The sequence below is a fragment of the Chiloscyllium punctatum genome, chromosome 13, assembly GCF_047496795.1.
Source record: "Chiloscyllium punctatum isolate Juve2018m chromosome 13, sChiPun1.3, whole genome shotgun sequence".
Taxonomy (NCBI): domain Eukaryota; kingdom Metazoa; phylum Chordata; class Chondrichthyes; order Orectolobiformes; family Hemiscylliidae; genus Chiloscyllium; species Chiloscyllium punctatum.
The window spans coordinates 93,191,675-93,206,905 of NC_092751.1; the positions used below are offsets into that span (position 1 = coordinate 93,191,675).

The 15,231-nt window shown below is 41.7% G+C and overlaps 1 protein-coding gene across 1 annotated transcript; it reads left to right on the forward strand.

Moving 5' to 3' along the window:
* Positions 1–6,843: 6,843 nt before the first annotated feature.
* On the forward strand, positions 6,844–14,899 carry LOC140484672 (dual specificity protein phosphatase 13A-like). Its single transcript, XM_072583264.1, has 3 exons — positions 6,844–7,064; positions 9,622–9,839; positions 13,537–14,899. Exons 1-3 carry the CDS (start codon positions 6,895–6,897, stop codon positions 13,761–13,763), a joined length of 615 nt encoding a protein of 204 aa, XP_072439365.1. The 5' UTR covers positions 6,844–6,894; the 3' UTR covers positions 13,764–14,899.
* Positions 14,900–15,231: the final 332 nt, after the last annotated feature.

Sequence of the window (15,231 nt, forward strand, 5' to 3'; positions counted from 1 at the left end):
TTAAGGCTCAGACACTGACCTAATGACCTAAAGTCTTTGAGGGTTGACTTGAAAGCTTGTGGGCGCAACATTCATCTTAAAGACTCAAGCACTTCACCTATTCCTTCCCTGTAATTAATTAAACATTTAATTTTCAGTTGAAAATAAAAGATCTTGTGGCCCTATCAAAGAGGGCAGAGGAGTTTCACTGATGGGCAACATTTATCCCTCGGTAAAAACAAGGACTGCAGATACACATTTATCCCTCACCTAATGACATAGTCCATGTATCTCATAGCTGTTTGTCGGGATCTTTGGGTGCAAATTCATTGACGTGTTTGTCTATATATGTGATAGTGACTGGACTTCCAAAGTGATTCATTGCTTTGAAGCCCATTCTGAGAAAAGGAAGTGGGGGGGAGCCTGGATGGGCCGTTTGCTCTCCCAGGAGCTGGGACACTATTACCATTTTAGGCCACAGCTGAGCCCTGATCCTCTTTTATTTGGGTTTTGTTTTCTGCCAATTTTTAAATGGACCAGACCAACCGATCCACGTCAGGTGCCATATGACTTGCCCTTCATCTCTCCCTAGAACATCTTGACACCAAGAACAGCCATGTTGAAGGCTGACTACAGTTCAGACTTCAACACTATTATCCCATCGAGACTGATTACTAAACTTAGAGATCTCAGACTAAGCCCCACTGTATGCAACTGGATCCTCAGTTTCCTGACCCACAGGCCACAATCAGGGAAGATTGGGGACAATATTTCATCCTCACTAACACTCAACACTGGAGCACCCTAGGGGGTGCATACTCAGCCCCAACTGTACTCACTGTGCACCCATGACTGGGTCACCAAATACCAGACTAATGCCATTTACAAGTTCGCTGATGACACCACCATAGTCGGTTGAATCTCCAATGGTGATGAAACAGACTACAGACAGGAGGTGGAAGAGCTGGAAAAACGCTGTACAGAGAGCAACCTAGTTCTCAAAGCCGGCAAAACCAAGGAACTCATTATTGACTTTCGGCGGGATGTTACTCATGCCCTCCCTACACATTAACAGCACAGAGGTGAAACGAGTGGAGAGTGTCAAGCTCCTGGGAATGGTTATTCACAACAAGCTTTCTTGGATTCTTCATGTGAACACACTGGCTACAAAGGCCCAACAATGTCTCGTCTTCTTCAGGCACCTGAGGAAATTTGGCATGATGGCAAATACACTTGCCAACTTTTATTAATGCGTCTTCGAGAGCATTCTTTCTGGATGTATCACTACCTATGGCAACTGTACCACTCAAGATGAGACGGTTATGGAGAGTGGTGAACTCGGCCCAGACAATCGCAAAGGCCAACCTCCCATCTATAGAATCTATCTACCAGGCCCGCTGTCAAGGAAAGGCCACCAGCATTCTCAAAGATCCATCCTACCCTGGCAATGTTTTTCTACAACCTCTACCATTGGAGTTTGCACATTCTCCCTGTGTCTGTGTGCATTTCCTCCGGGTGCTCTGGTTTCCTCCTGCAGTCCAAAGATGTGCAAGTTAGGTGAATTGGCCTTGCTAAATTGCCTATAGTGCTAAGTACATTTGACAGAGGGAAATGGGTCTGGGTAGGTTACTCTTCAGAGGGTCGGTATGGATTGGTTGGCCAAAGGGCCTGTTTCCACACTGTAGGGAATCTAATCTAATCTAATCTAATCAATTCTAATCTAATCAGGGAGAAGGTACAGAAGCCTGAACACACGCACCAGCTGGTTTCGTAACAGTTTCTACCCTACTGTTGTTAGAATACTGAATGTACCCACAAACTCTTAACATTCACCTGTACCTGTGTTTTTGTCTTTGCCACTGTTTACTTATTATTTACTTATCTATACTACTTAACTCTGTGATTTGCCTGTATTGCTCGCAAGACAAAGCTTTTTGCTGTGCCTCAGTACACGTGACAATAAATTAAATTAAATTCAAATGGTTCTGCCACTATAGGTGCTCAGAATCTCTTTGTCTTCAGTTAAGACTTGAAACAAGTCCTTGGGTGGATTCATAAGATCCTGTGGCACTCATTCCACTAAAGAGTAGTGTGGAGTTCTGGTGCATATTTATTCTTCAACGAATATGACTAAAAACAAAAATTAAAGAGTTTGAAAACACATTGAAATGCATGATACTTCCTCCATTGATGTATTTTGAATTGGAGACAGCCATTCCAATTAAGCTATTGCCATCAAAGACAAACTCAGTTCCTGTTGAAGTATTGTTAAAGTGGCTGTACAGATAATCTAACATCTGCACACATCAGCAATTCCTCTACCACTATCTAGCAGAGCAGAGATTGAGAATAAAGGATTTTCCTTTATTCTTCCAAGAAATGTGAATGTCATAGGCAAGACCAGCATTATGTGCCCTTTGCTAATAGCTGAGTGGCTTGCTAGACCATATCTGGAGGCAGTTTAATAGTTACCTATGTTGCCCACACATAGGCTAGACCAGGTAAGGATGCCAGATTAGTGAACTAAATAAAAATCTAAAGAACTGTGAATGCTGAAAATCAGAAACAGGAACAGAAGTTGCTGGAAAAACTCAGCAGGTCTGGCAGCATCTGTGCAGAGAAATCAAAGTTAATGTTTTGTCTGGTGACTTTTCCTCAGAACTAGGATAATGTTGGTTTACATGCAAAAGATAGGGTGGGGGAGGGGGTAAGGAGTGAATGATTGGTAGAGATTGAGCCCAAAGAGAGAGAGGAACAGTTGGACAGACAAAGGAGTCAATAATGATCTAGCTGGGAGAGTGAACAGCTGTTAATGGAGACTAATAGTGGTTAACAATAAATAGTGTGTACTGGCAGACTATATGATAACAAGGCCTGATGTGTGGGGATGGGGGCTAGGACATGGGGAAGTTCAGGCCCTAAAATTGTTGAACTCGATATTGTGTCCAGATGTGGTGTTCTTCCAGCTTGCACTGAGCTTTGCTGGAGCACTGCAGAAAGCCTGAGACACAGATGTTGACCAGGGAACAGGGTGGTGTGTTAAAGTGGCAGGCAACTGGAAGCTCAGGGTCTTTGCAGGCAGAAAGTAGATGTTCCGTGGAGCGCTCACCCAGCCTACACTTCATTTCCCCACACTGTGAGCAGAGAATCCGGTCGACTAGAAAGTAGGATGTGCAGGTAAAGTGTTGCTTCACATGGAAGGTATGTTCAGACCCTTGGATACTGAGGAGGGAGAAGGTAAATGGGCAGCTGTTACACTTTCAGCGGTTTCAGGGGAAGGTGCCTGGGGCTGTGGGGAGGGGAGGTGGCGGGATGTTGGGAGTGAAGGAAGAGTGGTCCAGGGTGTCCTGGAGGGAACGGTTCCTGCGGAAGACAGACAATGGAGAGTGGGGAATATGTGTCTAGTAGTGGTATCTTGCAGGAGGTTGCACAAATGGCAACTGATGATCTTCTGGATGTAGTTGCTGGTGGGATGGTAGGTAAGGACAAGGGGAACCCTATCACTGTTGCCAGAGAGAAAAGAGGGGGTGAGGACAGAAGTGTGGGAGATGGGTCAGATTAGCTACCATCAGTTGTGAGGGAGGGTCAGAATCCAAAACATTAACTTTGATTTCTCTTCACAGATGCTGCCAGACGTGCTGAGCTTTTCCAGCAACTTCTGCTTTTGTTTTACGTTAATGAACTGTATCGGTTTTTACAACAAGCAATAATAATTGTTGTGCCATCATTACTGAGAAAGGTTTTATATTCCAGATTTATTAATCAAACTAAAACTGGCCATGTTGGGAGTTGAATCCATATCCGTAGAGCATTAACTTGAACCACTAAATGACTAACCCAGCAACATGACTACTTCACCCACATCTCTCCCAGAGGGTGGGGTGTAGGTCAATTAACCTCTTGAGCCTGGTCCCTTATTCAATAAAAGCATGGCTGATCTGATGTGGTCTTAACTCCACTTTCCTGCTTGCTTCTTATAGCCTTGATTCCCTTGTAGATCAAATATCAATCTAACTTGACTTTGGACACATTCAATGACCAAGTTTTCACTGCTGGCTAAGGTCAGAGATCACAAACACTACCAACTTTCTGAGGGAACTTTCTCCTTGTCTCCGACCTGTGTATTGCTCAATGCTGTTGTTAGTTGTTGGTTCAAGACTCAAGGCAACTCCAGAGTTTCAGGTCCTCATCGAAATTTCCTTCAAGTTTCTCAAGATACATCTATGAGGCACTGGACTTTAATTTCACACATCTCAAGAAAATGTTTATTAACTGTGGCATACTCATTTTCTGCTGACGCAAGATAATTTATTCCCACAGGTGTACCTTCTGTCTAGAATCTGCAATCTCCGTATCTCACTCCAATCGGGTTTCATTAAAATGCGCATTATATATTAAATACATAATTAGAGACAACATTTCCTAAAGCACCACTGCCAGTTTGTCTAATTACTGGCACTGCTCTGGGCAGCTGGCACTTCACAACTCAAAGAGAAAAGCTTTGACTCAAATTACTTTTTCCCTTCATAAACAATGACATGCAAACCAGCCCCTCTGCCACCATGATTCAGTCTCCTGCAGCCTAGCCTTCACGTGAAGTCTGCTTTTAACTACAGAATCTCTCCACTGTACATCATACTGAGGTTACCTTTCATTTCTCTGCCTTATCAAAGACAAACGCATGCACCGAGGCAGACAACAAACCCAATCTAGAGAAACATTTCCTTTCTGCCTCTAAGGCAGAAAGAAAGCAGAAACAATAGCTTAAAGCCCATAAATATATTCAATCCATAAACAAAACCTATAAACTACTTTAAATGTGGGTTTTGTTTTAAAATAGCAAACTAAATACATATTAATTTCGAAAAAGGCTTTTTCCATTCGTGAGAAGAGTAGAGCCATTACATCAAAGCAAATCATTTAATATAAAACCTTAAAATGTAAATGATAGGTAATAATAATTAATTAAAAGATTGCAGGTATCCCCTGTCAATCAAGGTACACCCATATTCAATCACAGATATACCTGATATCTTGTATTTTGCCTCATGTTCTCATCCACACAGTGTCAAGGAACACAATGCAATGTGGATTATGTTGCAAACACACACACACACACTGGCTTTACCCGCAGGACAGATTGCAGTTGACAATGTCATGAGATCACTGGCACTTCCACTTCATACACCCTCCAATGGACCATTTTGCCCAGAGCTAAGTGCTGAGGGGGCAAGAATCTCACCAATGCCATCCTGCCCAATTATTTTCCTTTCTCAATCATCAACCACCCACCACCCCCCCAAACTCATTCTCTCATCATCCCCATCACCTCTAGGGAGGATGAAACGTCACCCAAATATTTTGGTTTTCCCAACTTTTAATTGCAAGAAATTTCTGCCTATCCAATACTGGATGAAAGCTGAATGACAAAGCAGAGACTGTAGTCAGGCTGAGAGGTGCTGGTAAGTAGGAGAATCCAGCAAACTACAACTGAAGACTGTTAAAGTAAGTATAGACATGGATGCTCAAAAACTGGAGAGAATACAATGGAATTTGCGATGCTTGGAAATCAATACCCATCGACAGCATGTCAAAGATGTAAAAGTCAAGGATGTAAGGAGTGAGGATGTGCAGTCTAGGTAACTGTAGGAGTCGGCGCATTTGTATTGGATATTGATGGCCAGCCTAACCCCCGGAAATGCAAACAGAGATGTGGAGGAAGGGAAGAGTCAGAGATGGACCAGGTGAAGGTGAGAGCAGTGCGGAAATTGGAAGTGCTTTCACGCAGAAGGTGGTTCGTGTATGGAATGAGCTGTCAGAGGAAGCAATAGAGGCTGGTGCAGTTACAACATTTAAAAGGCATCTGGATGTGTATATGAATAGGAAGGGTTTAGAGGGATATGGACCAAATGCTGGCAAATGGGACTAGATTAATTTAGGATATCTGGACAACATGGATGAGTTGGACCAGAGGGTCTGTTTCCATGATGTACAGCTCTATGATTCAAACTGAGGGAAGCAGCACCAATTATGACATCGAAATATTGGTGAAAGAGCAGTGAGCGGGGGCCAGAGTAGGGCTGGAACAAGGAATGTTCTACATACCCCACAAAGAGACAGGTATAATTGGGGCCCATGTGGGCACCCATGATCACCCCTCTGACCTGAAGAAAGTGGAAGGAGTTAAAGGGGACGTTTTTCAAAGTGAGGATGGCCTCGGCCAGGTGGAGGAGGTTGGGGGAGAATGGGGCTGGTTCAGGCCATTTTCCCAGGAATAAGCAAAGCCCCCAGAAATCATCCTGATGGGGAATGGACGTGCAAAGGGATTGCACATCCATACTGAAGAGGAGGCAGCTGGAGCGCACAAACTGGAAAATCCAAAAGTGACTTAAAGCATCAGAAGAATCATGGATGTAAATGGGCAAAAAATTTGTGTTGAGTTAGGAAGAAACAGGTGAAAGCTGCATCCTCTATTGGGGCTGGTCCTATTCAGGATGATCGGTTGAGGATAGTTTCTGAGATATGATTACACACCTTTGGAGCAGGTGGGATTTGAACCAAGGCCTCCTTGCCTCAGAGGCAGTGTCACTATTACTGCAACACACAAACTTTCACAGTCATGCAGCACGCAGCTAACATCATCCCACCAGTTCTAAATTATACAATAATGAAATGAATTTAAGTCTCCTGTATTATGCGCTGTGTTTAAAAGCTAAATTTAAAAGCTGTTCTGCATAAAATGGAGTCTGCTGTATATATAAAAAATGGCATGAAATGGAGAAGGGAATCACAGCTGTTTGCAAATGTCAGAGGGAGATCAACACTGTTTCATTTGCAGTCAGAATCATTTCAACAGAGAATGTTGGGAAGGGCTGGTGAGACTTCAAAAGCAATATTTCCGGAGAAACTGTCCCCATGTCAGCAACAGAATCTTTATTGGGAGATGGTCCTGATCCCTCCACTGACAACACAATCCATGATCTAAAATCACCTTCTGTTGCAGAACTGGAGATGACCCTGGAGAGCAGCAAAGCCCAGCTAAACCATATCGACGAAGTGTGGCCTAACCTCTACATTGGGGATTTGTAAGTACTCACACATGTCACAGAGATAGTACACTTATAGCAAACACCACTTAGGATGAGTAACTCACTACAGATTTATGTTTTTAAACATATTCATTGGCACTGAAAATTGGCACAAATTAAACTTGGTTTATTACTTTCTTTTAAGTTGTTTGCTGTGGAGGAAACAATTGGTGGTAGCTCTGTCTAGGCTTAAAACAAAACAAATTAAGAAAAAATTCTAAATCTCCCATAGGTCATGCAAGGGTGGCCTGGTGGTTCAGTGGTTAGCTCTGCTGCCTCACAGTGCCAGGGACCTAGGTTCAACTCCAGCCTCAAGCAACTGCCTGAGAGGAGTTTGCACGTTCTCCCCGTGTCTGTGTAGGTTTCCCTTGGGTGCTCTGGTTTTCTCCCACAGTCCAAAGATGTGCAGGATAGATGGAACGGCTGTGCTAAATTGCCCATAGTGTTTAGGAATGTGTAGGCTAGATGGATTAGCCATGGAAAATATGGGCTCATAGGGATTAGCTGGGATGCTCTTTGGAGAGGCAGTGTGGACTGAATGGCCTGCTCCCACACTGTAGGGATTCTATGACTGCAGTCTGTGCTAGAAATAACTTCTCAAATTTATATAATTGCGTGTCCAGTATTTCCAAAATGCGTGATCTGTGCTAAAAGGAGAGGAAAATGGCCTGCTTCGCGTGAGGACAGTGAAGTTTTTGATTAATGTTTTATTCATTGTGGAATAACAAGGCACTCTTAAGTAATGATCTATCAAATGGACTACACGGTTCTATCCTACAGAAACAGTTTCTACCCTACTGTTGTTAGAATACAGAATGGACTCACAAACTCTTAATATTCGCCCGTACCTATGTTTTTGCTTTTGTCGCTGTTACCTATTATTTACTATCTATGCTACTTAACTCTATGATCTGCCTGTATTGCTCACAAGACAAAACTTTTCACTGTGCCTCGATACACATGACAATAAATTCTATTCAACTCAATAGATGAGAACCATCACAGCTCTCCCATGATGTTCGCTAAATCTATGAATGCTAGTACTTGAATCCTCAATTGTGTCTCAGAAACATAGGAACAGGAAGTGCCCATGCTGCCTGGGGAGCTTGATCAATCATTCAGTCAGATTAGAGGTCACTGTCTGAGGTGAGATGAGAGAATAACTCCCAATATGTTCATCATAATTGCTTCAACAGTGAGATACTCTCAGCCATGACTGGACCTGCCTCTGTGTCACTCAGTTGAAATTCAAACAGGTGCTTCCATTTGCTTAATTACCGACAATTTGGAACATAAACATATACATTTGATGCTAAAAATATGACATATTTACTCCATTTTCTCCATACCTGAAAGATCAACAAACAGGCAATTCTTCAATAACTCATTGAACAACCAATAGCTCAGACAGAAAGTGAGACACTTTGACCTCAGTCTATCCAATGTTCCTCCTTACTAAAGTTCTCATGTCCAGGCAACGTCCTCATACACTTCTCTTGTTCTGTCTCTCTACTGCAAACACAGCTTTCCATCGAATGGTGACCAGAAATTCATGCTGTAGTCTGGGTGTGACCTCACCCTTGTTTGCTATTAAATTCCAAGTTCTTATACTCCAGCTAATGAAGCTAGTAAGAGTAAATATCCCACTTGCCTGGATGAATGCAGCCCCAAGAACACTCAAGAAGCTTTACACTATCCAGGGCAAAACAACCCATTTGATTGGCATCACATCCACAAACATCCGCTCCCTCCACAACCAATGTTCAGTTGATAGCAAGGTATGCTATCTACAAGATGCACTGCAGAAATTCACTGAAGATCCTTGGACAGCACCTTCCAAACCCACCACCAGTTCCATCTGGAAGGACAAGGGCAGCATATACAAGGGAACCCACCATTTTCAATTTCTCCTCGAAGCCACTCACCATCCTGGCTTGGAAATATACCACCATTGTCGTTGGGTCAAAATCCTCCCTAATGGAATTGTAGGTTAACCCACAGCAGGTGGACTGCAGCAATTCAAGGAGGCAGCATGACACCACCTTCTCAAGGGCAATTAGGGATAGGCAATAAATGCTGGCCAGCCAGTGACACCCACACTGCAAAAATGAATAAATAAAAATACTTTATCTTCTGATCTAGTCACCTTTGAGGATCTGTAGACCATTAGTCGATGATTTCTCTGCTTTTCTACACTTCATCAGTATGCTTTTGGGTGTTCCTTTACCTTGTTAGCTTGGATTGAACTCCATTTGCCACTGTCTATTGATATTTTCCTGCAGTCTAATTCTTGCTTCTTCATTATCAACCACACAGTCAATATTGTATTGCCTGCAAACTTCTCAATTTACCCCCTGACGTATAGGTCCAAACCAATGGTATATTCCATAATATATCAAGCTACCAAGTATGGAGCCCTGCAGACGTATCACTGACTGAGCTATTGACTAACTCAATGCACAATAGAGATTGTGCCACAGGCTCTCCTAATCTTTACAGTAAATAGTGCAACATCACACTGTTGTCTTACATGATCATTTTGTTCTCGTTATAGGGTGATAGCCCATGACAAGAAACAATTAAGGAAGATGGGGATCACTCATGTGTTAAATGCTGCACATTTCAAATCGGGCAGTGTGGGAGATCAAATCTTCTACGGCAAGAAAATAAATTACTATGGTATAGCGGCTGATGATTCCCCAGAATTTGACCTGAGTGCATACTTCTACACTGCAGCTGAACAGATACATCAAACACTGAACACTCCGAATGGTAAGGCCTGTTTTAGCATTCATTATATTTGAATGTACTAACTGGACAATGTCATTGTGGGTAAATCTGCTCATTGTATGGAAATACTCAATTAGAGTAGACGAGGAGGATTTTATAAGATGTTGACCCTTTCATCGTATTAGTCACCACATTACTGTGCTGAAAAGGGACAGTCACATGGTGCATTCCATTGGCAAATCAGGGATGAGCATAGAGTGACAGGGAGACCCTGCGTCTGCATCCAAAACTTCTGATTTGAAAGGGGTGGGACCAAGAAAAGGTGAAATGTTCAGTTACAATTAAAAATCACACAACACCAGTTTATAGTCCAACAGGTTTAATTGGAAACACTAGCTTGCGGAGTGCCGCTCCTTCATCAGGTGGAGCTAGAGTAGGCAATTCAGCCCCTTGAGCCTGCTCTACCATTCAGTAAGGTTGTCTGACCTGATTGTAAACCCCTAATCCCACCTTCCTACCTACCCAGATAACCCTTCAGCCTCTTCCTTAACAAAATTGTATATCTATTCATAATCAGCTACAGCAATGGATTGAAACATGACAACATTTAGTGAGGTCAGTAATCACCCTTCACGCAGTGAATTTATTCTAGGGTCCAGCAGAAGCATAAGCTTCATTCTTGCGCACATAGACAATACCCACACATGCTAAAGATTAAAACCACAAATTGTTCACTAAACCGACAGTAATTAGGTTGGAAGCGCAATATGGATAAATATTAATGAAAGATACTTTAATGTAAGGCAAATAGTGGCAGTTGTATTGTCACTGTTTTAGTAATCCAGAGACACAGACTAATGCTTTGAGGACATGGCAGTTGCTGGGATTTAAATTCAAGTAATAAGTCTGAAATTAACAGCAACTCTTAATGGTTGCTGACCATGAATCTATTGCTGACTGTTGCAAAGGCCTATGTGGTTCACTAATGCTCTTTAGAGAAGGAAATCGGTCAACCTAACTTGATCTGGCCTACACATGACTACAGACCCACAGTGCTTGACTGTTAAATAACCTCTGATTAAGCCTAGTAAACTGCTCAGTTCAAGGCCAATCACAGACAGGCGACAATTTGCCAGTGACACGTGAAAGAATAAGCATTACAAAAATATTCACAGAATTCTTAGCTTAGCGTCAGTGCTCCGCACTGTGCTGTGTGACCATTCAGCCTGCAAATTTCCACACAGGCCACTTACAAAGTTATCGCCTGCTCACAAATAAATTAAGCAGACCAGAAACACATATAGAAAAAATTGAGAGGCCAAAGTGCACAGCATTTTGTATTAACTGGCATCTGCACCAGACACACTCTCTACTGGAATTTCCACGTCATTTTTTTTTGCAGACTCACCACCAAATTAACTAATTTAAACAATCAAATATGTTACAACTACTATCCACAGCCCACCAGCAGCTGCCTAAGTCAATTATTAATTTTTAAAGCAACCCCACTCAGACATAATGTGACATGTCAGGTGTTGCTGGGATTTAAACTGAGATTTTCTACATCAGAGTTATGGACACTACCACAAAAGCCCACCCTAAGGTGGCTGTTGCTTATTTCTTTCTTATTGGGATCAAGATTTCATAATCAATAAAGGCCAAAGACAAATAAAAAGCCAGATTTTACTATCCCTGTAAACTGACTGCCGGCAATTGTGTGCTTTTGAACAAGATAGAATGTATCTGCAAATACAAATCTGAAAATGCAAATTCACACAATCAAAAAGCATATGATTTGTTGGCAGTCAGTCCATGTGACATGTGACAAAATCCTACTTTGGAAATAGAACCAGTCTGAATCAAGGTTGGAATACACACAGACTCTAACCTCACACCTTTAATGCATTGTCTGAACTGAGATGTCACCTTATTTTAAATAAAACCTTAAGTTATCTTGGGAATGTGACTTGAAAGAAGTTCTGAGATTTACATATTAATGAATCGAAACCTCAACCCATTCTAAGTTATTAGAGATTTAACAGCAATCTAAGTTTGTTCAATACATGGCATCAGTTGTATAACACTTTGATCTTTTGCTATAAATTCCGTGTCCTATGATCCTGCCTCACTAGCTACCTGATGAAGGAGCAGTGCTCCAAAAGCATGTACTCCCAAATAAACCTGTTGGACAATAACCTGGTGTTGTGTGATTTTTTAATGAGTTAATGTAGATAGAGTCATAGGCATTTTAATTACTCTAGCTAATAATTCAAACTTTCAGGAAAAATGCTGGGACCTTGAGGAGGAGGTGGAGGGGGGAGGCCGAGTAAGTACTGATATAATCACTGTTGCCCCCAGAGATGGGAGCCTGATGGAAGTGCGGTGAGTGGAGTAATGTAATATAGTACAGTGTAGTGTAATTTAATTTAATGTTATCTTATTTAATTTGAGTTTGTGTTAATTTGGATTAAGTTAAGTAAATAAGAGTCGACTACAATCTGGAGAGTAGTAGGCAGTTTATTGTTAACATTATTGTAATATAACATAATAGTGCGATATTATTCCTACTTTTCTGTACTTTTGTACTTTTATAACTTTGTTTTGCTTTTTTTCTTTCGGTTTGTGTTTTTTTGTAAAAAAAAAGTTTTTTTCAATAAATATATACATAAACAAAAAGGAAGGATACTTAAGCCTTGGAGAGAGTGCAAAGGAGATTCACAAGAATGATACAGGAATGAGGAATTTTAAATGCAAGGACAGATTAGAGAAATTGGACTTATTTTCCTTGGAGTAAGAGGTGATATGAGTGAGGTGCTCAAAATTATGAGCAATTTTGACAGGGTAAAGAAGGATATTCTGTTTCCACAGGCTGGTATGTCAGTTAAGTAGGGGGTCACAATTTCAAGTTTGTCAGCAAGAGAGTTTGGAGTGAGATGAAGAGAAACGTCTTTACTCAGAGTTGTTAGGATTTGGAATGTGCTGCCTAGGAGAGTGATGGAAGCAGATTCCAAAGAAGGTTTCATAAAAGAGTTGGTAATGTATTCGCAAGTGATGTACTTAGAGGGCTGGCGAATGGGACTAGCTTGCTAGCTCTTTCGGGAGTCAGTACAGACATGATGGGTCAAATGGCCTCCTCTGATACTGTAAAATTCTATGATTCTAATTCCCTGAAGATAATTCAATGGTGATGTCATCTGTTTTGAACAAAACTATTTGATAAAAAGTGAATAATAGGAAATTCACAGTGTCATTTGGATAGAATGTTTAGTCTCTCTCTTTTCCTCGGTTTTCTGGCACGAAGGCATTGCCCCCTGATGTCATCAGTTTTCTGTACCTTCACCCACTCATTGGATGTTTGGTTCACGAGAAGGTGAAATCCTAGTGGATTGACCCACTAGGAGGTTGATCTACTTCAGCCAAAACCTAGTTCCCACATCATGTCAACACATATCAATCTGCTCCTATGAGACTTTGGATAGTAACTGAGGTTAAGAACCCCCACCGATCTTTGCCTTCTAAAGCCCTGGTGTAATATGGTAAAACATTAACACCTTGACCAAACTTAACCAACGCTGCATGAGTTGGACCTTGACAATTGACTCTAGCTCAGTTCCAGTCTCTTATTCACACAGTCACTGGGGAGTCCTCTTTTTCCACATTTGGAATTTAGAATGCAACAATTATGTGACTGGCTGTCACTCACGATCCAAACACTCAACTGTTCTCTCTTTCTCCACAGCAAAACTCCTGGTGCATTGCGTTCTTGGGATGAGCAGATCAGCCTCCCTGGTACTGGCCTACCTTATGATTTATCACAACCGCTCACTGCTCGATGCAGTAAACCGACTCATTTTATACAGGCCTGTTTCACCCAACTGGGGATTTCTGGAACAATTACGCAAATTGGATATAAAGCTAAATGAAGAGAAGAAACTACAGCTGACCAAAGATGCCACATTTCGCTGAGGGTCAATCAGCCGCTGCGTCTTGGTCAAAGTTTGAAATGTTTCTTATCAGTGGAGGGATACTTCAATCCTTTCAGGCAGTTTACAGACTGAAGTAATGCAACAGCTTACTCCAACAATATTATTTGCATCCCTTTGCACTGTGAATGTGATTGACTACAATAAAGAGATCATATGGTCCCTCTGATCTATCATTGAGTCATAGAGATGTACAGCACAGAAACAGATCCTTCGGTCCAACTTGTCCGTGCCGACCAGACATCCCAACCCAATCTAGTCCCACTTGCCAGCACCAGGCCCATATATGTTTAAACCCTTCCTATTCATATACCCCTCCAAACGTCTTTTAAATGTTGCAATTGTACTATCCCTCACCACTTCCTCTGGCAGCTCATTCCACACACCCACTGCTTGAAAATGTTGCCCCGTAGGTCCCTCTCATCCTAAACCTATGCCTTCCAGTTCTGGACTCCCCCACTCCAGGGAAAAGACTTTGTCTATTTATCCTATCCATGCCCTTCATGATTTTATAAATCTCTATAAAGTCACCCCTCAGCCTCCAACACTCCAGGGAAAACAGCCCTAGCCTATTCAACCTCTCCCATAACTCTAAATCCTCCAACCCTGGCAACGTCTTTGCAAATCTTTCCTTTTGAAATATGCATTGATCCACAATGCTCGCAGCTCTTATTTCTTATTCCCTGACACCGGACAGAGTCCACCAGGAAATGATACACAGCTCTACAACTAACTAGACAACATTTGGATCCTGATTTCAGGCTTTCTTCAATTCAAAGTGAGAATTGACTGCAGTAACTTGTCTGATTGTTTCTTCTTCACTACTGGACTTCAGAACCACCCCGTAATATCCATTTGGGGCAAAGGGTTTAGAGCTGGTTGTGTTTTTTTTAAACAATCAAAACTGAAATACAATTTATTGTCAATTATTCTGTGTGTAGTGACACCACAATATTAAAGAAAGGATCCGAAATGAGGGAATAATTGCACTATTTGGATAGCAGCTACCATTAATCCAAGTGAATGGACATATTAATTGTTTATTAAGAAAATCTGTCTGAAGAATAGTTTGTGATTTTACATCACAATACTTTCTCTAATTCTAACCCTTCCATAATATTTAAGACTTTAAAAAATTGTTTGTAACTCACAACATAACAGAATAAAGAATATCATTCTGTCACTTGTTTTTTGTGCCTTTATTATGAAAATGAGGTATCTCTTCTGCCTCTGTGTGATCCATGAAGAAAGTTTTTCTAACACTTTTTTTCTCCCCATCTTCTAACATAATGGAACTTTGAAGAAATGCAATGGGAGGGAATTGTTAAATCTCCCCAGTATTTGCCAGCCTGGGGTAATCAGCCATTGGCCATGTTTTCTGGCAGTAACCCAGGCTGACATCTGGCAGCAATCTGAGAAGTTGCGCGGTTTAGGAGGTGACATTGCACACA